Source organism: Taeniopygia guttata, chromosome 3 (genome assembly GCF_048771995.1).
Source record: "Taeniopygia guttata chromosome 3, bTaeGut7.mat, whole genome shotgun sequence".
NCBI lineage: Eukaryota > Metazoa > Chordata > Aves > Passeriformes > Estrildidae > Taeniopygia > Taeniopygia guttata.
Window position 1 is genome coordinate 49541977 of NC_133027.1, and position 24765 is coordinate 49566741.

General features: G+C 37.7%; 2 protein-coding genes across 2 annotated transcripts in view; one reads left to right on the top strand and one right to left on the bottom strand.

Moving 5' to 3' along the window:
* NT5DC1 (5'-nucleotidase domain containing 1) overlaps positions 1–24765 on the top strand; it is a 128062-nt gene that overhangs the window by 1142 nt on the left and 102155 nt on the right. The window contains exons 2-6 of the mRNA XM_002191640.6: positions 1224–1315; positions 2924–2995; positions 4506–4612; positions 6286–6365; positions 10040–10121. Of these exons, the coding sequence (XP_002191676.5) occupies positions 1224–1315; positions 2924–2995; positions 4506–4612; positions 6286–6365; positions 10040–10121 (433 nt within the window). The remainder of the gene's footprint in view (positions 1–1223; positions 1316–2923; positions 2996–4505; positions 4613–6285; positions 6366–10039; positions 10122–24765) is intronic.
* COL10A1 (collagen type X alpha 1 chain) lies at positions 15620–23292 on the bottom strand. Its single transcript, XM_072926792.1, has 3 exons — positions 23210–23292; positions 22405–22558; positions 15620–17765 (listed from the first exon to the last, which is right to left on the bottom strand). The coding sequence occupies exons 2-3, from the start codon at positions 22541–22543 to the stop codon at positions 15871–15873; spliced, it is 2034 nt and encodes a 677-aa protein (XP_072782893.1). The 5' UTR covers positions 22544–22558; positions 23210–23292; the 3' UTR covers positions 15620–15870.

A 24765-nucleotide genomic window follows, 5' to 3' on the forward strand; every position in this document is an offset into this window, starting at 1 on the left:
ATGGAAACAAATGTTTATGAGCTGTCTCATTTATTAATAGCATCCTGTGCTGAAAAGGTGCATTGCTTCCCCTAGCTCTGTATGAGCTTAAGTGGAGTGGCATCTTGCTTACCAAGGAGGGTTCAACAGTAACAATAAAATGTATGAGCTCTTAAATTTCTAGGTGGAAACTGTGTAACACTAGGCTTACCGGCCATATTGTTGCCATATGCAAACCCATTCTTACTGATACAAATTCTTTTTGATGAAGGCAAACATTAGACAATTGGTAACTATAGGAGTTCTTTTAAAATGCTAACCAACCAGTGAACAAAGTGGAGAAAAATATCCCAAAACTTTTACTAAACTTGGTGCACTCTTCATCTTCTTACAGCAAACAGACTGACACGTGCCCGTTGCGTGCCTCCTTATCTCTTGGGAATAAGAAATACTTTAAAAGGTTGACAGGCCCAGCTGAAGATGTAGTTAGTTCTTAGTATTTCAACGTTGGCTTTCATAATTTGTTTTTCTCAGACGTTATTCATTCTAATTCCAACAGCATCTGTTGTAATTAAAGAAAAAAGGCCAGGGAACAACTTTAATGAAAGAACCACGTGAAAAAAAAGGAGCAGTTACTATTTTTGGATAGTCTTTAAGGACATGGCAGCATCTCTAGAGCTTCTTGTAAAACTTTACCAGCACAGTACGTAAATAAATTGCTGAGTGTCATGCTAGGCCATTTGAATTTAGAAATAACAGTTTATTCAGTAATTGCTTATTTTCTTCAGAATAAATTCCTTCAAATACTTTTAAAATACCCCTAAGGATAAATGTTTACTGGTTTAGAAGTTGCTTGTTGAATCTCAGTAACCACAACATTTAAAACTGGAAAAAAAAAAAAAAAAAGCAAAAAGGATGATTGGGGAGGGGGAAATAGTGACCAGCCTTTAGGTACTTACCATCTTGATTTCCCAACAGTTTTGACGCACAGGGACTGTAAAATAGAATATTGTAATCTGGGTTGGGGTGAGCATATTGCAGCAGAACTCTTGTATGTGTTCCAGCCATGAGAGAAATAACCTCAGGCACTATTTCCCAGTGGAGGCAGTGGGACAGCGCCCCTAGCTCCATGGTTCAATTTCGCTTTGGAGACATTAACACTTGCATCTTGCCCCTTTTCAAGGAAGCAGTGTCTTTGAGATCAATTAATGGATATAATGAATGCAATGTTTTTTCATTTGCAGCTAATCTATGATAGTTTTGCCCAGTATCTGGTAACAGAGAAGGGATATGACGAAGACTTGCTGACTCTAGCTCCAGACAGCTTAGACTTCTGGTGAGTACATTGAAAATAATGTCATTCCTTTATACTGTAACTTTTTTACAAATCTCAGAAAACAGCTTCATTTATTAGGCAGTTGATGTTATGATTGTCAAGTCCAATGGGTAAATCCAAAATTACAGTTTCAAATACTTGTTCTAAGAAGTATTTGTCATGAAATACATCTAACATGGTATTTCAAAGAGAGAACTGAACACCCGAACTTGCTTTGTCTGTGCTTCCAGCTGTCTGGACACAAGCCTGTTAGTCTCACTCTCTTCTTTTATGTATCATCTTTGTCTTTGATATTCTGTTCAACAGTACCCATCAGATTTTAATAATTTTTATCTTAACAGAAGCTGTTTTGTTTGTTTAGGGCTGATTACTCCCATCAGCCTTCTGAGGAGCCATGGAAAGCTGACATGCCAGGAGGTAGCCCTTGGGTGGCACATCAGGCACAAAGCTGTGATGAAAAAGACCGAAACCCAAGTTCCTGCTCTGAACTCAGTGGTGTCTGAGCAAGAACTTAACTTGAATCTTGAACTTTAACTCTATAAGGTTGTTATCTAGGCCATGGGGGTGGAGACTTGAAGGCCAAATAATCATTAGATATAGATACATGCAGATTTTTTTTCAGTAACGTTTGTATTCTTGTGTAATGTTTTTTTACAATTCAATATTTGACCGGACAGTTTCCAATTAGATTGATTTCAACTTCCATGAGACAAGCAATGGATCTATTTATCATATTTTGAGGCTATGATGCCAGAAAACCTTTTTTTCAACTCTAGATATCTTGGTTTTGGTCTCTTATTGAAGCAGGAGGTTCATTAACATGGACCTGCAAGTCCACAGTGCTGGTAACAAGTGTGTCATTGCTTCTTGCCCAGGAGTCATTCAGGAAATGTTGGCATCTGCACGTATATTCTTTCCCGTGGGTGCCTCATAGAAGATGAAGGTGTCGTTGCTTCCTCAGTCTCGTTTATTCATTTGTATTCTAACCACTGAACTCTGAATTAATTTTTCAAAGAATCTAAGCAAATCTTGAAGATAAATATTTATTAGGGGGAATTAGAACTCTTGACAATGTCTCCAACAATGTCAACTCTTCCCCTTATTTGTGCTGGCTAACATGGCAATGCTTCTGCTTCATGTATTCTTAGCTTATTGAGTTGCCTCATTTAGAGTGAGGTTCTACCCCTCTTTTCTGTAATAACTGGTGTAATCAGTCAAGTAATAATTAGAGGAGTTACCACAAAAAATTTCTTTAATAGAAGTGACTTAAATATCACATTTCAAATATAGTTTTATATATTTGGACCTTAAACCTCCAACTAATCTATATAACAGTCCCTAAATTTACTGGACATGGAACCGGATTTATTCTGTAGGATTTTGCTATGTAAGGAAAATCCAGTCCTAATTATAACAATATGCATTTTGTATAAAGAGGATTATTCAAGAATGGAAGTATTTGAAGGGTTGTGACTTGTTTGGTTTTCTGTAGCATCATAGCTACAAAAGCACCAGAGTTTCTCTAACTGCATATCACTGAGCAATAAGAAGACAGTCCTCTGAAAGCATTACTTTTTTGTTTCTTCCTTAAAATTAATTTATTCTTAGTTGCAAAGGCTTGGTGTTGGACATTGAAGAAGGAAACTTCCTGAAACTTGCGGAAGATGGAACAGTTTTAAGGTAATACTGACAATAGATCTATATTGTTAAATATAAGTTGTATTGTTAAATACATTAACATTTTATCTCCTTCCTAAATGCCATCCCTCAATTTTAGAAATATTTAAAAGACTTATTTCAGCATGCATTCATTTATTAGATGTAGAGGTTTAAATACTCTTTGGTATTGTGGTGCTTAGTTTCTCTTAATGTTACATATGTAATCTTTTGGTAATGTTTTAATGTTAGCTGGTAGTAAATAATATCTACTTTTTAATAAAATCTGAGATTCTGAGAACACATTGATATTGAAAGTGAATTAATTTTTTTTGGTGGTTACCAATGTACTCTTTGTCCAGTTCTGCTAAAATCCTGGGTAAGGTTTTTCTTTGGATTGTGAGTAACCTGGCTTGGAGGGCAGTACTAATGACTGGAATGAGTATTTTCTTTGTGCCGTAGACATTCAAAATTTTGCAAGTTTACAACTTATAATTTAAACAGCCTGAAATAAATTAATCACAGAAACTGATACAGTCACTTTCAGAATTCTGGGGGGTTTCCTCTTAAAAGTATTTTGCTTTCAGTTGTCACTTTCCGTAAATCCTTGATTCTTCTTTCTTCCCTTCTTTTTTTCTTTTTTTTTTTTTTTTAATATAGAAGACTGCTATTTGGAAGCAAAAATCTGAAAAGTAAATGTATCTAAAATATATCAATCCTAGTCCCATTTCTCACTAATTTTGTTCCAGAATTAATATCTGTGTAATTTAGAATGCAAGACAGACTCTACTTTTTTTTTTTTCCTGATAGCTCTCTGAAGAGTTTTGAAGATGCTAAGGAAAGTCAGATCTCATTAAAAGAAGAAAGAAATGCTTTTGAGTCATTGCTGTATATCCTAAAATTCATTTAATATCATGAATTTTGGAGTCCTAAATGCAGAATTAAAGATAACAGGGTATACCTTCATTAAAGGGAAGAGTAGTAGAGTGCCTGCATTTGGTTCAAAATGGGACCCAATTTCATGGTCGAAGTAGTTAATTTTTAGTGCATAAAAAGGCTTGTGTGTCCTTACGTATTAAAAAGCTACTTGCAGGGCTCAGATGAGTACTTTTCCATAGTTCTGCCCTGCATTCCGTGATGTTACCAGGCTTCAGAGTGATGTATAGGCTTTCTGCACTGTGCTTTATTGTGCAGTGTATATTGATAGCTCAAGTATAGTGAGTGTCCTGACACAATTGGAAACATTCGAGCAGTACAGAGTGATTGTGTTAGCAGGTGAAGCACAGTAGCTGTGCCCCCAGCCAACCAGACCTTTGTGTAGCAAGGCCTTTATCGAGAACTGGAATGTATATGATAAAAGCTTAGTAGGTCCTGGGAAACTTCTAAACTGTAAAGAGAGCCAGTTTTGATCAGCTTGCAAGCACTGTAATTCAGCTGCAGTGTGTTACTTTGCACGAGTAGTAGTTTGGATGTTTTCAACTCTTTTCTATTTTGTTTTGGTTTTGTTTTATAAACAACTTAATGCATCAAATAGGGCAAGCCATGGTACAAAGAGCATGACATTTGAAGAGATCCTGGAGATATATGGAAGGAAGGAGTGGAAGCATTTTAATACAGTCAGTGGAATGGTTTCACGCACAGGTAGCTATACTTTAGCATATCCTCTTCTTTGAAATTGCTCTGCTCCCTTCAGTGCCTCGTACTGTTAGTTCTTAACACAGATTTGTAAAAATACTTGGACTGAGAATTGCTGGAACAGGTAAATGTATTGGGGAAGACTTGGTTTTCATGTTTTTTTAACTTCTAATACTAGAATTCATCTTAAGTTTATTTCATGATATTTATTTTATAGTAAGAGAAGAGAGCTGACATTATAGGCATGTTTTGGTTATAGTGGTGGGCACATTGTCTCTTGATGAAGTAGACTGATACAACCAGTGTCATGATTTAACCCGAGCCAGCAACTGAGGACCACACAGCTGCTCATTCACTCCCGCCCTGCCCAGGCCCAGTGGTCAGGAGAATCAGAAAGAATGGTAAATCTCATGGGTTGAGAACAATTTTTAATTTAAATGCAATGTTTCAATAATAAATATGCTAATAACAGTACTAATAATTATTGTAATGATAAGGAGACAGAACCTCAGAACCCAAGAGGAACAACTGATGTACAATACCTGCTGACTGATATCCTGTCTCATTTAGGACATATCTTACATTTTTCTTTATTGTTGAGTTGTTGCCACCAGTCCTGTAACTGGAGGCCTAGGTGCAGGTGCAAAGAACAAAGCAGGTCTAGAAACAAAACTTCTCCCCTTGCATTTGAAGTTCCTGTGTTTAAGATAGGAGTCACTTTGAGGGAGCTGTGGCTAGGTCACATTCTTGCTCTTGTTTCCTCTGTTTTAGCTTGATCTTGGCAGTTGAGAGTAGCACACAGGAAGTGATCACTTAAGGTGTATTTTGTTATGTAATGGAGATACTTTCCTTTCGATTTTGCTGACTGCCAATGCAATGCTTATTTTAAACTGCAGGTAATCTTTTGCAAAATGGAGGAAGAGAGAGGTTTCCTTTGGACATTTAGAAAATGAGCTTTTCTTTTTCACTGAAATATGCACTTGGTCTCTGTTGTGGATGTTAATCCCCTTTTTGCTGACTTGAATATACCTAAGAGACCACACAGACAAGATTATTAAAAAAAATAATCACTTGTTAAGTCATTTCACTTCTTGAAGAGTGGTTGTTGAGTATGACCATAGTTGAGCATGACCACATTTGCGCCTTCCTAATACAGTTCTATTTTGAGGACTGATGTAATAATGTGAACATGCTTCCCCTTGGGCCAAGGCACTGTCTGCAGCATGTGTGTGCAAAGGACATGAGTGTGTCAGACCTGTCCAAATGTCTCTGAACATCTTAAACACTTTTCTTGTGTTTTCGCTGCTAGGGAAATAGATATTTTGGAACAGTTGAAAGATACTGTCCTGAATTAAAACTCATGGTTCTCCCCCTTTTCTTTCACCTGGGCTTTCGAATCTTAAAATGTCTTATTGACATCTCACTGTCTTCATATAGGTAAAAAACTTTTAGTTGCCAGTTATGACAATCAGAAGTTAGCCTTTATTAATGAAGATTGGGAAACAGATAATGCTTATTACTAGTAAAATCCAAAATAGGATTTTATTTTGATCAATAGGAGCTTATGTTATTATAGGAAATAATAGGAGCTTATATTATTATTTAAATGTAATTTTTATTTGTGATTACAGCATACAATACAGGAATGTTTAAAATATATTTTTAAATTTTTTTTCCAGCTAAATACTATTTGTATGATAATTATTTTGACCTGCCAGGAGCTCTCTTGTGTGCAAGGGTTGTGGACAGCTTAGATCAGGTAAGAACTGGATTGTTTGAAAATTATGTATTGCATTATCTTTTTCTTCCACTGCCACATCTCTTGCATGCATTATTAAATGCATACAAACTGGGTATTGAACAGCATCAAGGTTTTTTTTCTCATTTGGACTATACCATGTTGGACTTACTGTATTAAAGTTGTCTCTGAAGATAATTGTGAGCTACATGGCATGTTCAAAATAAAAGTTCTTCCACCAGAGGGCACAAATAACTAGGATACTAATGGAAATGTGCAGTTTCCTTAAGTTTGTCCTGTGGTACGCACAATGTAATTTTTAAAGTCTCCTTTAATTATGATTGTACTTGAAATAAATATAGTATAAGTTTCCTGAATTACATGATTTGTTAATTTGCAAGTTGCTAAAGCGTGAATGAAGCTTCATTTCATCCTTTTCTAAGCTTGTTTTTTGTCCTAAATACATTGATCTGTGTACACAGATATAACTACACCTCTGGCTTAGTATCTTTTAATTTCTTTTTCCTCTGCTAAACAGTAAATTAAATTCTTAAGGTGGAAAATACAATCGCTTGAACCTTTTTGAGTGCTTTTTAGGTAGACAGAGTGTCTTAAATTCTACTTTTGAAATTTGGTGATAATTGTTTTGTTGTGTAAAAGATTTAACTTGCATGCACCTGGAGGTAGGAGAGGGTTCTTCTCATAGGGTAACTGTGTTGGTGTCAAAAGGGTACAGAGGTAGTCTTCTGGCCAGAGGTACCAAAGCGCTGCAGACCTGAAAATTGTCAATACTTAACCTTGTCTGCAGAGTGAAAATCCGAGTTGTGAGATGAGTGTCTGGGCTCTTATTGGATATTAGGTGGCTTGCTGCTTTAGCCTTCACTCCAAAATAGCTTGCTGAGTAGATTGCTGCCTAAGTCCAAGTGCTGCATGAAGAGTTAGCTAAAACTAGCTTATCAGGGAAGCATGCGGGACAGGTGCTCAGTAAGACTCTTAATTTTCTGCCTGATTAATCTCCTTCCCCTAAGCTGTTCACAGCGTAGAAACCTGTTGCAGTTGTGACACCTGTGTTGTGTTTACTTTATATTTAATTTAGACTCAGCACAAATCACCTACTTATTAGGAGAGAAAGCGTGTGTTCAGTAAGCTTTCACATCCAGTTACCAGTTCACAGGCTGGAGCACTGCCCGGGGATCAGTGCCGTGTTCAGCTAGAGGGAATTAAACCTGTGCCGTTTCTCCGGAGAGTCACAAGAAGTGGGTCATGCAATCTCTTTATCTCCTGGCAGTTCTCAAGTATTTTATTGGATGTCAGCCCTGTTTCAACAGGAAGGCTAGAGTAATTCCCTGAAAGGTTAGCATCAGCCACTTAAGAAAGATGAAAGGCAGGAGATGGTCAGCCTCTCCAGCCCAGAGCTCATGCCTGTAAAATGCTGCATCCTGAGGATCAGAAACCATCACATTTTCTTCTTCCACATTTCTAAAAGAAAGTAGAGCTTTCTGTGTCCTGTCCTGTGAGCCTGCTTACAAAGTGCTATTTTCTTACCATTCACAGACAACATTATAGATTCATTATAGATTCTGCTTCTATTGGAAGCAGATGCAAGAATTACTGTGTTTGGGTTCAAAATGGGTTTGGACATGAGTTGGATGGTGGACTACCCTGTTAAAAATGTATCTGTTTCTGCTGTGTCCAGAGCCAGAACTCTTACGTGTATGTGTTTTCAGACAAAGCATGGGAGCTTCTTAGCATTTTTGATCTTCACACTGATGAGCTAAACAAAACAATGCTTTGTTTTGATGGTACAACTAATAAAATCACATTTTGTAATCACACCAAAATCATGGTGGACTGAATGGCCATGCATACAGTTTTCTCTCTGCTTTTTGGAATTGGTCAGATTTCCTTTATATCTTGTATGCAATGAATGAAGATCTGCACAAAATTAGTTTAAATTATTTTAATCTTCTCTGAGTTCAAATGTTCTTAAGGAAGTTTACTCAATTTTAAACTAGTATCCATCTGTCCTCAAAACAGCATTCTGAGGATCTTTTGGTTCAGTTCACTGATTTTTTTTTTAAGAGAAACAAGCAAAAGAACCCAAAATTCAAACTAAGGGCTGTCAGCCACATGGAGTGTGAGGGGAGAAGACAGTTGAATCTGTCTGTCTCGAGAAGAGTGCTAGCTTAGGCTACTTGCATTGCCACTAGACATATGGTCCCCAGTATCTTCTGTACAGAGCTTTGAATAATCACCCTTGGTTAACCTCTGTGGCTAGCTGAAACTGACATATGAAATCTTTTCTCTTTATTAGCCCTTTTATATGTTTATGTGGCAGTTTACTATAGGAGTGGGTTAAAAAAAAACTTCTGAAAGCCACAGCACCATATCTTTCCTTCTCTTAACCTATAGAGCTGATGGATGATAAGCAAACTATGCTTGTCAGTTATGCACAAAAGACCTTGTTTGTGTGACTTGCTGATTGTGAAAGTAAAGGCAGATTGTTCTCTGGAAGCCTCCATGGCAGGTTTGGCCTGAAATAGCAGTTTACTTCAGTATATATAAGCTACATGTTTTTGGTTTGTGTTTGGCACTGATAAGGGTTTGGATGTGGAGTTTCTTTCAGTTTCTGAATGTTTCCCTCTCTACAAAATGCTTTATACTTAAAAATTTAAGTGTAAGGCTCATAATTCAGGTATCAGTGTAGGTATCAATACACAGAGGGCCCTGAAAATGCTAACAGTTGCCTTGAAATTTATCCTGATGTGGAAGGCCTGTGACAGCATTACAGAAATATTTTCCATGACACATAAACTCAAAGATTATACCACCTGTTTTACTGCTGCCAAATTACTGTGTAACTGAGCACCTCTTCCAGGATCTGTAGCTAATCCTCTGCTCCGTAATACTGGCTAGCTGTGTAATTGCATCTGCTTCATTCATCACTACTAAAATTTGTGGTGTTCGAGAGTGCTGTGGGGCTCAGCTGGTTGAGGTTTTCCTCTCCCACATGAGAGGCTGAAGGGGAAGCTGAGGTCAACTGGAGCTCTGCTGTGCCTGGGAAGCTTTCTAGGAATGGTGAGAGACTGTTCACAGCCATGGATCACCTTCGCCCTCCAGAACTGGGGTTTGGCACTCTTCAGAGCACAATGCCATGAAGTGCTGCTCAGCTAGGCTTCTGGATGAGTATTTTATACCATGTTTGGGGTAGCGTTCTTGGCAGAAGGGCATTTGCTCTAAATTATATTGAAGAAATTTGGCAGTTCTTAAAGTGGAAGGTGATATGAATGCCAGGCCATGGATAATGTCAACATGATAATTAAGTTCAATATCTGCAGCCTATGTCACTTCTTTTTCCCAAATGTCAGTGGGATGGGATGCTCATTCTCCAAGTTGCTGTTCTAGCTGATGCCCCTTTTGGCTTTAATGTTTTAGAGTTCCTCACAAATATTAAGCTTTTTTCCTTTTCCCTTCCTCCTCCTATTGTAACCCTCTAAGAGGGACATAATTTTTCTGCAGTTACCCACAGTTAATCTGGGTGCTACTGAATCCTGATGTACTGAAACCTACTGTCTTGAGAGTGTCTTACTCCATATAATTTTGTTAACTCGTGGCATTTCTGTCACTGTTTTGATAGGAAGGCTTGTAATAGCTGGTACTTGATATAATGACTAGATTCCTTTTGACACTTACAGCACGATGGTCAGAAAAAATATGACTTCTGGAAGGACATGGTGGCTGCTATCCAACATAATTATAAAATATCAGCTTTTAAAGGTAAGTGTGTTCACTGAAGACTCACTATAACAGCTGAAAATATTACATGTGCTTGCCAGAGCAAATATGTTTGTAAGTACGCTGTAGGCTACTCAGCACAGCTTTTACTTTTCAAGTTCATAAAGAGTTGTATAGTAAACACATGTTTTTCCTGGAATAAAACATCTTTATCATAACTATTTTTGTTTCATTTCACTGCTTTGGTATCTTTAATGACATTTTTGATGTGCTATTTTACTCAATATTTCAATTTTTATTGCTATTTCAACTCATTTTAGAAGGACAAATGGTTTCTTACTGTGATTGATGTGGTAATGTGGGCATCCTCGAACTGTGTTTTCAATCTATTTCTTATGATCTTGTGATTTATAAAATCCAAAATGAATTGGGGAAAGAAAATCAAGTACTAATTTTTGATGGTTTTCTTCAGCACTCTAGTTTTGTTTAGAATTCCTCATGTAGCATTGACCCAATAGAGAGGTTTTGAGCTTTCTAACATTTGCAGAGGACTATTTTTTAAGAACAGTGTTTCTTCACCCAAAACCAACATTGTAATGGTGTAATATAAGTTAGAATTGGAAAACTTCTTGTATACTGTTCAGCAAATTATTTTCCTTCACAGACATAACTTCAGAGTTACTCTCAGGCATATAAAATATTAAGGTGATAATAAAGGCTAACTATTGTTTGTGCACGCACGCAGTTAATTGAAATTATTTTTAACAATATTTCCTGTAAAATGTTTATATGCATCTCAGTTCTGAATTCTAAACTACTATTAGAATTACCTTGGTTGATGCAACATTCACTAGACACACTAGTTTTCACCTTCTTAAAACTTTTTGTTCACCTCAGCTGTCCCACTTGCTGTATTCCTTTCAAATGTAATTGAAAAAATCGTTTCAGAGCGATTCCAAGCAAAAATGGATTGATACCAAGATGGAAATGGTAAAAACCAGCAAGATATTCCAAAACTGCTTTGTTTGTTGTTCTTACTGTGTTTTCATTAGAGCTTAGAATGTGATTGGTAGTTATGAATTATCCTGGGAATTCATTCGTACACAAAATAAATATATCCTTTCTTTTCTGCTGGTATAACATCAACACTAATCAACTGTTCTAATTTTTTTAGAATTTTTGTTAATTATTTTCTTCAAACCATGACAGCTCTTTTTTTTTTTTTTTTAAGGTGTGGATCATGCAGCAAAAAGAATAATTTTTAAAAGTGTTCTTTGGAAACTAATGAGATCCAAAAAAAGTCTAAACTTTGAAGTCGTACAATTGCTCAGTTTTATTTATATATGTCTGCTTGTGCATACACTTGGACATTTATGCTTATACCTGTCAATCAGGTACCTATTTCTATATGTAAATCTGGAATCTGCAAATAAAATTTGCAATATGACTTCATTCTTTCTAGCTTAAGAGTGTTAAAAATGCAGGAAAGTGTAGTAAGTGATAGGAACAGGTTTTGTCAGATAAAATTCAGTAATATCAGAAGGGAAACAATACAGCTTATATACACTACTCAAATATTGTAATACAAGAAAATTATACACTCTGTCATGCATCACTTTGAAAGGCTTCACAGTGGTTTTATCTTCCATTTAATAACATAGTTCAGTAGCTAAAGCACTGAACAGGGAGTCAGAGGAACCAGAGATAATTTCTTCCTGTATCACTTAACAGTTATATTCCCATAGAGCATCTCTTTTTGCTTCAGGTCCCTATGTGATACAAGAATCCGGGTACTAATCTTCTATCATTGCTGACAAAGTGATTTATTTTTATCGATTTCACATCTCACATACCTTCCTTAGGAAACTCTTAAACCTGGATCCCAACATCTACATACCAGGAAGCCCCAGTGTCTTTCATAGCCCAGAATCTGGCCTTAAAACCACAGCCTTTTGACTTAACTCCATGCCTTGTAGAGGGTTTAACCCTTCAGAGAAAAGCAGTGCTCATTAACAATTAGTCAAGGTAAAATTTCAAAGGCAAACTTATTAAGTGGTCAGTTGAGGGGACGCAAAGTTCCCAACTCGAAACACCGTCCTAGCAGTGCCATTGTCCGTGGCGGAGCAGAACGACTGACCACTTTATTTTTTGAAATCCACTGAGTGTTTGCAGTTCACTTTGATTTGTTGTCAGTATGCCCTTGTGTCTCTATGTCCCTTCTCTTTTTCACAGGATTTTTTTTGATCATAATCAGGTGTCTGATGGATTTTGCTTTTCATTGTCTTAGCTATGGTAATTGCCTTAGATAATTGCCCTATGATATTTTTCTTGGATGGCTCTTTCAGATAGGCATGATTGTCCTGACTCAGCTTGATGAAGAGTATTAACCCACTCTTCTCCTTGTGAAGAAGTGAAGAACTGAGGCTGGCAAAAGGACGGAGGTTCCCAAATAGTCTTGTTATTTTAGACATTCAGTTGTGAAAAATAACTCAAAAAAGAAAAAGAAAGGAAAATCTATGAAACAATACTATCAGAAAAACATGGTGTCAGATAGCAGTGAACACAGATATTTGCAATGTGGTCATTGCAAATACTAGTCATACCTGCAAGAGAGCTCTCTGCAAATGATATCCCAGCTAAGCATTACATTACTTGAGAATCCATTTTATTCTCAATATTTTATTCTTATTACTAGAATAGTTTGTGACTGTAAGGTGATTAACATTATATTGATTGTGTTAGATTTAGTGGCTGTTTTATAGATAGTAATAAAGAGCAATTTTAAAGAAAACATCATGGGGCAATGTATTTTACACTATCAAATTATGTGGATGTATTATGGAATCAAAGTGTGCTCTTCAGAGGATTAATAAGAGCTTGAAGTACTGTATAATTATTTCCTTGTGAAAAAATTCAGATTTGATTATTTTTTGACAGAAAAAATCAATGGCTTTTTTAGGGAAATATTGCCAAATATAACTTTAAGCAGAATTTTGTAACATTTGTAACAGGCTACTTTCTCTCCTGAAGGCTTGCCTTACTCTGTAATTTTCCTAACACTTCTGGAAACTGTAGTATTTGTGGCTATATAGTTAAAATTATATTTTGTAATATATTCAATCAGTTTATAAGATTATATTTCCTCATAAAAGTAAAAAATCATGGCTGGTATGGCAGTAGATTTCATAAATTGCTCATAACAAGACTTGTTAGGATACATGTTTTTGATCTCAAGTTTATGGTCTTGGCAGAAGATAACATCTGTGATATATATTTTTTATCTTTAATATGCAATTTCAGATATAAGAAACAAAAAGCAAAGATGCTTTTCTGGCCAAAGGAAAAACAATCTTGGGAAAAATATTAGTAGTTTCTAATGTTGATGTAGCAGTGATGAGATAAATTTGTTTTGTGAAAACTGTACCAAAGAAGCAAGTGAAAAGTAAATTTGTTACATTTATTTGCTGTGTTTTCCTACTAAGTACAGAATGGATTGTTTGGGTGCTTCATGTTTTTGATCACTTAAGGCTTCAGAAATTTCAGTACTTCTTTGAAAGTGATTTTGTACTATTACAGGCTCTTAAGTTTTCGTTTGAATTTCATGTTGGATTTTCTTTTCTTTAATATCCAAGATTCAGAAGAAATAGTGTTCTTAGAAGGGCTTTATCTTTAGATAGATTGCTGATCTTCTTGTGGAGAAAATGCTAAAAATCAAACAAAAATTTTGCAGACTTTCTCAAGGTTCCCTCTAAACTGAAAATCCAAAGCTAAAATCAAAGTATAAGTTGTGCTTTTACCACAATTTACTGTATCATATCTAGCTTTTCAATTTTAAGTGTTGTTTTCTTAGTGACTTAATATCTGAGCAATTATGAAAAGACTTCAAAAACCAGGCATGAGGTTCCAAGCTGTAGACTTATTTGAAGTCCCACATGTTTGAGGAACAAAGACATAAAGGACAAAACATGATTTTAAGTGCATGGATGGATGGATGGATGGATGGATGGATGGATGGATGGATGATAAGGGTTAGTGAACTATGCTTTTAAAAATGCTGCCTGGGCCCAGTTTCTTGTAAGTTAATTGGAATCACATGTCAGTGTGGTCCTGAGCTGCTGAGCACCAAGCATCTTCAACAGTTTCAAGCATGTGCTTTGGCATACATTTCATATGTGACCTAAGTAACCAGAAGCCTACTACTTAGCCATATTTTCCAGCTCCCATATCCAATCCCTCCATTTGTTTCTGAAACATTCCAAGTTGGTAGAGTGTATGGGCAGCAGGATGTGCTGTTTAAATACTGGGAAGCACAGTTGAACTAATATTCATTTATTATTTTACTGAATTATAGCCTAAACCACAGGTTCCCTTATCCAGCAGCACTTAAAAAGAGGAACAAAAACAAAATTCAAGTTACTTTCATGGTAGGTCTTTACAGTTTCCAACACGCTATATAGTTTTACTAATGATGGGTCAGCCATCAAGCAAAGGGTATCCTATCTTTTTTATTAATTCCAGTGTATTATCAAGTATTTAGGATATTGCTGATTCCAAATGTACACAGCCTCAAACTCTGCTTTCATGAAGAAATGGCAATATCACAAAATTTTTATACATAGGCCTACATACTTTCAGTTCAAGTGATTAAAAGCTTCTGTTTAAAAAAAAAGCTTAGTAGCTTTAAGGATTCATAAGGTTTTAGTGTATATAATACTTTTAAAGCACATGAATGGCAACTGTAACTGGAAGAATTGTGTGACCAATCTGTTAAGGTTTCATAATTCATAAGCTAACTGGTCATAGTAGCATAACAAATTGATGAAATGACTTTTTGTGAGACATGTTTGTATGGTAAATATGGTTGTGTCTACTGACTAATTATTGCCATCATCTGACAAATTTACCAAAAAAGTGAAATAAATTCCTCACACTATTGTGTTTTAAAGGAATGAACTGTTTGGGAAAAATCAGGGCAAGGATTATCTCCAGTTTTGGGCTGGTAAAGTGTCTGCATGCTTGTGAGGATGTTTTTAAGTTTGGATTTGGTCAATGTTGCTTTGTGGTACTCTGAATGTTACAGAATGTTAGGAGATTTAAAAATACTGAACTAGTTTGTTGCATCAATGTGCATTGAAGAAAGTCAAATAGATTTTGAAGCTTCAATTCTGGTTGCTTTTTCATTTTGTGAAGCTTTGTATTTTCAGTAACATGTAATAATTTGTAAATCTACCTATCTCCAAGTAGTTATTACTTAATAAGAACAGTAGAACTAAATGAAAACTGTGTTTATTAGAGTTGTTGTTCTTGTCCTGTTGGATAACTTAAAGATGAAGCTGGATGTAGAATGTTCCTGAATTGTATTGTCCAGCTGTTGAGTTGACTATGGTGTATTTGAGACCTTTTACTTGGAATAAAATGCCTTCAGTTAATTCAAGTATAGTGAAGTATGATCTAGCATCCTTTATTGTGTTATGAGTTGTGATAGATAGAAATTCTGATTTTCCTTTTAAAAGAAAAAAAAAAGGACAGAGACTGGTGCATTATATTAATTCATAAAATTTTTTATTTTGCATTGTCAGACAATCATCATTCAAAACAGTTCTTTTATGACAATTCTCTAAAAACATACAATATTATTCTACTATGTTTGAACCACTCTCTTCCACTTTTTCACTCCCTCCTCCATTCCTGTTGCAACACTGAAGTTGCATGACCTGCTAAGGACAAATCAGAGCAGTACCTGGTTAACATGGTGTGAAGGAGAGTGTGTCAGGGCTGGGTAAGTGGCATATTAGATGTGAGCAAACAGGAAACCTGAGAAAGAAGAGTGAACATAGTCAGAGGAGTAGAGACCATTCGATTCTGAGTTGGGCAGTTGGAGCCATACTTGGTCATTCTCCATGAGATCGATGACAGCACTGCCAGAAGCCTGGTCAAGGTATCCTTTCTTGTACTCATCATAGGTGTACATAATTGGGGAACCATTTTTGTAGAGTGCAACCCAAACATTTGTTCCTTTTGCGTGTACATGGTAGGAGAAATAGTACAGTCCAGGGGTTCTGCAGGTGAAGATTCCTGTTCTAGGGTCATAGTGTTGCTGCCTATTGTACAAGATTTTATCAAATTTGATGGGGACTGTTGCTGCAGGGTAGGCTTTTGAGAGGATGACACTGAAAGCAGACACCGGCATCCCTGTCAGAGCTTGGTTTACTCCTCCTTTTATGAAAGATATCCCTGATAGGTCCCGAGACTCTCCTGCTTTAACATAGCCTTCGGGCATCTGTGGGATTACAGCTTGGCCAGGGGGACCAGGAGGACCTGGGGGGCCGGGCAAGCCAGGCTCACCATTGCTGCCTTTAGGGCCGGGGGGTCCAGGCGGTCCCATGGGTCCACTTGAGCCTTTTGTGGAAATGCCTGCTGGGCCCGGCAGTCCTGGTGCTCCTGGCTCACCCTTTGCACCGGGGGCTCCTGGCAGGCCAGGGGGGCCAATGGGACCTCTGATCCCAGGTATTCCTGAAGGCCCTCTGGGACCTGGCTCTCCGTTGGTCCCTGGCACCCCCTTGGCTCCCTGCGGACCCATGGGACCCGGCAGCCCAGGCAGCCCCGCGGGGCCGGCATCCCCCTTGGCACCTGGGAGACCTGGGTGTCCCTTGGGACCAGCAAGGCCCTGCTCACCTGGGTATCCCGGTTTTCCCTCTAATCCTGGTAGGCCTCGTTCCCCCTTGGCCCCTGGGAATCCCGGGTGGCCTGCAGGGCCCATGTCGCCTTTGGGCCCAGGCAGGCCATTCTCGCCAGGCAAACCTTTCAGTCCATGAGGGCCCATGCTCCCTGGTGGCCCCATCGGCCCTGGTTCTCCTGGCACACCAGCCGGACCTTGGTCTCCTTTAGGTCCTGGAAGGCCAGGAGGACCTTCAGGCCCTCTGTGTCCCTTCATCCCTGGCAATCCTGGCTTTCCAAAACCTGGGAGTCCTGGGGATCCAGGCAACCCTGCAGGTCCAGGATGTCCCTTGGCTCCAGGGATACCTGCTGCTCCTGGTGGTCCCATTGGCCCAGGCTTGCCAATGCCAACTTCTCCAGGTTCACCTGGGAGGCCCTGGGGACCTGGGAGACCAACTGCTCCAGGTGCGCCTGGAAAACCTCTGTCACCTTTCAGCCCTGGCTGACCTGGCAGGCCACTTTCACCGGGCTTCCCTATCCCAGCCGGACCGGGGGGGCCCCGGGGTCCCTGCGGGCCTGGAAGACCCCTGCCACCTGGGCGGCCTGGAATTCCGAATCCATTTTCTCCCTTTTGTCCATTTATACCTGGGATACCTGGCTCTCCCTTCTCACCAGGAGGTCCCCGTGACCCCTGAGCTCCTGGAGGGCCTTGTGGTCCTGGCTTGCCAGGGACGGTCAGTCCTGCGGGGCCGGGAGCGCCGGGGGGCCCTTGTGGCCCTCTTGCTCCTGGGAGTCCGGCGGGTCCGGGTTCTCCTTTCTCACCATTTAGTCCTCTTGCTCCTGGCTTTCCTGGTAGACCTGGCACTCCTGGCTTTCCGACTGCAGAGAACCCAGGTGGTCCTGGGGGACCAGGGGGGCCTTGGGGACCCGGACTTCCAAACCCTGGCTTTCCTGCAGGACCTGGTTGTCCTCTTGGTCCAGCAGGGCCTGGAGGACCAGGGGGTCCTTGTTCCCCCCTTACCTGCACACCTGTGAGAGAGAGGAAACCAGATCAACCAGGGCATCTACGACATATTTTCAGGCAATGTAGCGTGGTGGTGAAATGCATGAAGGGTTCATTCAATTTCAACTTAATGGAAGTCAAGCTTCAGCTGCTGTGTTTGTCACTGAGAACCTGACATTCAGAGTAAAAGTGTTTCACAGCTCTTACAAGTAACAAGTGCAAATTTGTTGGAAATGTGAGATTTAAGGCTTCTAGATTTTTTTTCTTTTTTTGCTTCAATACATTCAGGATCATCAAAGAGCTTAAAAAGTGCAGATTATTTAGTAAGGAAAAAAAACCCAGACAGGTAACAGATTTAGCAGGTCATCAGACTTGATGAATGGAATCACAGGAAGCTGTCTGTGCAGGTGCAGCAGCCTTTCAGAAATAACTTAGTGCTACATTTAAGTAGTGAGAATTTTGTTCTTCCCTACGCCCTACTTTCAAAAGTGGCCCATGGCACTAGTTCTTTTGTACATATATGAATGTTACATTTTCAGATATTGACTGAAAGACTTCTGTCTGCCATAAAAACTTAAAAATTTCACACAGTGGCAAGATCACAACTGATAATTCGTTTTACTGCTGTCATAATTCTGGCATTGTTATGGGGTTTTTTAATACTACTTCATTTTCTTAGTTACCAAAACAGCAGGTGGAGCTACTTAACCAAATATCACGAATAGAGGAATAAGCAAACAAGCTCACTGCTTAGTTTGTGTGAGCTTTTAGTTTGTGTGAGGAGCCTGCACCTGTATGTTGGAGTTAGCGTGCTTACTTGTTGGACATTACATAAAAGTTTAACACAGATACTGTGAGACTACTTCAGCAGTTTGCAACAAGTGGCAGCATTATAGAACAAAATGGAATAGCTGTAATGGATGTTAATTTAAGAAGTCATTTTAAAAATAAAAACTGAAGGATGCAAAAAGAGCCTGGATTCTGTTGTTTTGGGTTGTTTTTTTTTATAATGGTAACACATTCTATCATTCTATTGAATGTTTATTTAGAAAATATTATAAATTGATCAAAAATTGCATCAGCTACAATTTTTCCTCTCAGTCTCTCACAAAAAGACCAGTGTATGTATTACATATATGTACACATGAAATACAATGACTATTTGACTGTCTTTTAGATAATAAACTGCATTTTCCAATATGTGGCTAGTCTTGTTGAACCAAAAGTGAGGTGAAGGAGGAAACTATTATTCTACATATTGGGTTTTTTTTTTTAAATAATAGAGGTATGCTTATGAAATACATTTGATTTTGGTTTGTTATTGGATCTGCAAGTTAGCCTTCTTCCTATATTGACAGGGAAATTGTTCTTATCTAGAAAATGCAGAGAGTTCATTTTCTTTTCTGCTGATGCATAAAATCAGCACAAATGCATATCAACTTATTTTGCACATCTTCCTCTCTCATCCTTCTTAGGGCCATGAAAAGGAAGATAGTTTTTAAAATCCTACACATGTAAAACAAGCATGGTCTGTAATTTATTTGTGATATACTGACAGGTTTTTTTTTTAGTGGCAAATTGCATTAGACTTTAGCTCAGAGTGTATCTCCTTGTTACTTTTACAATATTTTAGATGCAAATATCATCTAATATCATCTAGTCCTAGGTTCACAGAGTGGTGGGTCCTGCCAATTTTGCCTGAGATATTAAAGGCATTGTCAGCACTGATGCTGTTATAGAGATTGTCTGTCAGCTGTATTGTTCCAAAGTTGTCCTGCTTTTAGATTATAATTGTGATTTTAATTGTGCCGTCTAAAAGCAGTGGTTATTCCTCTGAGGAAAAGATTGCTAAATCTATTAATGAAGTCTAATTTATACCAAGAACATAGAAGTATTGATTGGCTACTCTTCTACATGTCTCAGCACATACCTTGATGCAAAATTGGTTTACATTCTCTAGTGCAATCAAACCCCATATATGTATTGAATTAAATATTCAGATTTCAACATAACCTGCAGTAATGGCTTATTTAAACATTGCTGAATAGTGAGATCTCATTCAATTATTTTTTCAACTTGGCTTTTCAAATATTTCAAGCCAAAGAGATACTTGTTTAAAAATTATGTTCTGGAGAGCTGTCAAGACCAAGGTTTTTTAAACAATTTCATCAAACTAGATGAAGCTTTAGTAGGCTTTGGTTGCCAACAGAAATCGTGTGGTCTGTTTTATGTTGTTCTGACTCACCAGTTTGGGTTTAGACCGAAATTTCAGTTCCAGGCTGCTTTTTGACAAAGCTATACAAAGCGAAATGGTAATTTATTGGTAGCTATATTTGTAGAGGACAGCATTTGGTAATCAAATTGGAAAAGTAAGCTATGATGAAAAGCTTCCCATTGCTACTTCAGCTGCTTGCAAATGGAACAACTCACTAGCCAAAAACTGAATTCATTTGGTTTTGTAGACTCCTGTTTTATTCTTCCAAGATCATCTCAGATTAGAAGTTACAATCTCCAGCAGTCTTCCCTCTTTAAATTCTTCTAAAAACTCTCTATAGGTTGTTTGTTTTCCAGACTCAAGAATAACAGTCCTTCTGCAATGCTTGTTCACCAAATCAAAATTGTCAAGCACTTGTGAATGACTGGGCTCGAATGTCTATAAAAATGTATGCTGTTTCTGCTATTGAGGTCTAGTATATAGTCTTCTGTTACATTTCCTAAATCAAGAGCATTTTATAGTTCTCAGGTTTGTTATAATCATTTTCATTCTAAATATGAATTTTCACTCACATTAGATTCTGTGTTTGTATATAAAGTGAAAACTTAGTTCAGGACAATTAATTTCCCCCTTTCACACCATTTCCTGTCTACCCTGATTCTTGCTTAATTTGTTGCTGGCTTCCCCCTTCCCAAATGTTTTCTATAGAGGGGGAAAGAAGAATGACTATTAAGAGAGGTGGATGAAGTATGGTAGAGAATAGCCAAGAAAATATTATACTTCACTTAAAGGTAGTTATAAATATGTAAATTATTCTGAGTAAAGTAATGGAAAAACACAAAAAAAAGGTAATGAGGAAGGAGAGAGGAAATGTGCACTTAACTCAGTGAGAATTCTAGTCAGTAAGTTTTCAGAGAAGCTGTTTATTATGCATGTACCTAAATTTGATCCAGGCGTGCTAGGGTTCCCAGAAGTCCTTGTGCTGAAGACAAGGAATGAAACTATGACAGTATTTTGGTACAGCCCAGGAGAATATTCTGGGGATAAGGTTCCCAGCCATGCTGCTATCCCTTGTTTCGTATTGCAGAGATTCTTGGAGCATGTGGGTTGGAGCTGATTGGTAGGGGTCCAGTGCTGGTATGAGACCAGAGTTTCTTTGGGCTCCATGATCAGACAGTCTGTAGGATCTGTCAGCAGAGGTATTCTGAATCTAAACCCCCTGAATGAAGGTAATGTGGATGCAGTGCCCTGAGCAGCAATTCTGCTCTGCAGATTCTGCTCTGCCTGTGTCCTTTTTCTGGTGAAGAGAAGCTTATTTGCTAATGCTGTTTTCTGAACCCCTCATTGAGTTTCCTTATTTCTGCCCAAGTGTGATTGCTACAACTAAAAGTGGATGGGATACAGCAAAAAAATAAAGCTATTTTGGGTAGCCTGGTGATGTCTGGTGATGTCTGAAAGAAAATAATGCTATTCTCAGGGGGTAGGGTAGGATGTTTACAAGGAAGATTCACTATTAATTTTAGTGATGGCTATTTTGAATAGTCATTGTGGATCAGAAGCTTTGAGATTTCAACATAACCTGCAGTAATGGCTTATTTAAACATTGCTGAATAGTGAGATGTTAAAGAAGATGTTGGCCTAAGCATGGAAAAATAAAACAGAACTCAAATAGTTTTGAACATTAGGGATTGCTACCTGTTCAACTTAAAGGGACAGAGAGGATAAGCAGAAATAAGATGAAACAATGTAGCATTGCAGTTATGTATTGCCTATCCTAGCTGCCATAAGACTGATTAATGCAATGAACAGTTTTTTTTTAAATATACTAAAACTAAAATTGTTAAACTACTTTGTGCTTATCCTGATAATTAAAACATAAGCTTAAATCACTTATGAAAAACTATATACAAGTTTATGACACATTTGTACAACTATATATAATTTTATTTTGTCTTTCTAGGCCTTAAGTGGGTCTTCATTTACCCATGTGCATCATATATATATTTAAATTCACACCTAAGGTCTGTTTTGAGTACAGATAACATGACAAAATAGGTAAAAATTCTTCCTAAATGTAGGTAGGTTTTAGGTGGCAGGTCTGTTTCTAGAAACCCCAGTGCTGAATCAAGAAATTCATAATTAGCATGTTGTGCATCATTATGTTCACAATCATGCTGTGTTGCTCCCACTATTGAAGCAGAGATCTGAGGCTTTGTTTCTACTCTGTATGCCTTTGGTGTTTATTGTGTAAAACATTTGTCTGACAGGTGTGCATCTTTGTCAGGAGGAGGCAACTCCAGAGCCACTGTAAATTCTTTCTGCAGTGATAAAATAATTTCAATAAATCTAAATTGTTAGTGAAATTTGAATAGCAGCAAAGAGCTTTTGTTCATGTATCGAAGCTCTAGGAATAAGTGTGTTAGTTTATTATTAAAAAATAGCAAACTTACCTTGACTCTTTACATTGTATGGTAGAAAATGCGGCCCCTTGATGCTCGATTGTTTCTGATATCGCTCAGAAAAATATCCATCACCACCATGGACAATATTCAGACAAAACAGCAGCAGTAAAGATATTTGTAAATGCATGTTTCCAAATCTGTGCTGTGTTAGAAAAGGTAGAAAAAGTTTGTTGCAAAGAAAAGCTTTTTAGGTCTGGTTTTGAAGCATGAATAGATGAGTTTTCTTAAATTATTGGTATTAAAAATAACAATATTTTGTTGTTACTTCCAACTGCTTTCACTAGTTTTGAAAAATGCTCAAAGGAAAGGGAATCAGCATTGCTATCACTTTGAATGGTGGAGCTGTTGCATAGATAGATTAGAGGCAATAGTCTCACTCTTAGGAAAATAATAATTTTGATTGGATGGTATCCTATTTAAGACAAAAGTATTCAGAAACACTGACTATTTTAACTAGACCTCCAAAGTAAGTTCATGAGTTCCATATACCAAAACTCCTGAAAAGAAGGAAAGTTTTCAGTGAAAATGCATCAACACTCCATGATCTTACTGCCTCTCTCTAATGCTATAGCAAATGAAGGATGAAGTCCTGGTTCCTTCAGCATCACTGGCAAAAATCTCACCTAAGTTGAAACCTGGTTGAAACCTGTGGCCTTACAAAGAGCCCTAGTGGCAGTGAGGATGCTGTCACTGGCCCTTAAATATCAACCCTCTTCCCTCCCCAGACAGAAAACAGGCATCCTGAAGAAGTTACCTTCAAAACCAAAGAGAATAAAATGAAATCATGACATACCAAAATGTTATGGAGCTCCAATGCAAAGTGGTAGAGAAGTGAATCCTCCTCTACTGAGGAGGAGTTCTGCCACTGGTGAGTGAGCAGAGGCTGATGATTTCAAGTGCCACCCTTGAGTATTTATCTGGTTTTCCCCTTAGTTGGGTGACTGCTGGACATTAGCTCCTCCCCCAAAATCAGTAAGCAGTAATTACCTGTGTGTGTATAAGTGTGTTTTTTAGGGGTGGGGGAGAGCTATTTTGGGCAGTCATCCTAGATTCTCTTAAGGGATTTTTTGTTAGTTTTTTTCTCATTATTTTCTTGAATTTCTTATTATTTACGAGATTGTATTGCTAATAGTTTGTTTTGTCTAAAATTTTATGGCCCCTCTGTTTTTAGAATTGATACAGGTAACACTGGGAAAATCAAGAACTAGTAAATAAGGTTAGTAATTCCAAGTGTTCATTTAAATGTCTCCGTAGATGTTTTAAGGAAAGACATATACATTTTGAACTTTGGTGAGCTGTTACTTTCAGGAGTAATCCCACTTGTTCACTGGGATACTAGTGAAGAACTTCCAATCAATTAAGATGTTAATAAGGGAGTTGTCAGAGAACATGATTACTTTTGGTCAGTTTTTTTAGGAGATTATCTTAATGTTATGTCTCTAGACTTCTGTTTTGCTGTTTGAGGTATGCTACTACACATATAATGCAGGTAATGTTTCTGTATCATGAAATCTTGAAATGTGAGTTTACCTTACAAAATAAGAATTTCATTGTGTCCAGTTGTAACAAATGTACTGAAATCCACTCTGCTTTATCTTGCAAATGTTAACATGGGATGATGTTTGGGGATTTCAGTTTAGTAAATTTAAACTTATGCTGGTTTTAGTGTTGGTGGATCAAACCTGTTTATGGTTTTAGCTCTTAAGAGATTTTGTTAAACTGGTCTTGTTTAATGGACTGTACCCACAGAGTGCAACTTATTTGCTTTTTTTTAATAAATCTTACAATGGTTCAGCATCACTTTATTGAAGTTCAATCCTAAATAGGCAGTAACTCTCAGCCCTTGAATTGTGACTCTGAATAATCTTTCAAAACTGAAGGTCAAAGTAAGAGACAAGAAACAATATTTCTGATTGAGGATGAAACTGTAGACTTAAATATAAAGTGCACTCTGCTTTAAGAAAAAGTACCTATATATAAATTATCTCTGTATTGAAACAGAGTTATAGGTAGACTAATAAATAATGTGTACTACTGTCAGTTCTCAAGCATGGTAGGTACAGAAGGAACACCTGTTACTGTTCCAACCAAAAGACTGAGCTGGTGGCCCTGAACCCTGTGGCTGTCCTGTGGAATGACAGGTTAACGTGAGCTGAATTTTACCTGCTCCATGTCTTTGTTTAATTCCACACTCTTCAGCCTTTTTGGCTTTTATGTATCATGGCAAACATCCTAGAACACAAGTTACTGTACTGAAAGGGACCAATGGACCATCAAGTCTGTTCTGCTTCCAGTTGTGCTAATACCTTTGCTTAGTAGAGAACTGGATTAATATTTTAACTTACACTA

Coding starts and splice junctions, on each gene's coding strand:
- COL10A1 (XM_072926792.1), bottom strand. CDS start 22,543: ATGCATTTACAAATATCTTTACTGCTGCTGTTTTGTCTGAATATTGTC. Junction 17,766..22,404: donor ATACAATGTAAAGAGTCAAG/GTAAGTTTGCTA, acceptor TCTCTCTCACAG/GTGTGCAGGTAAGGGGGGAA.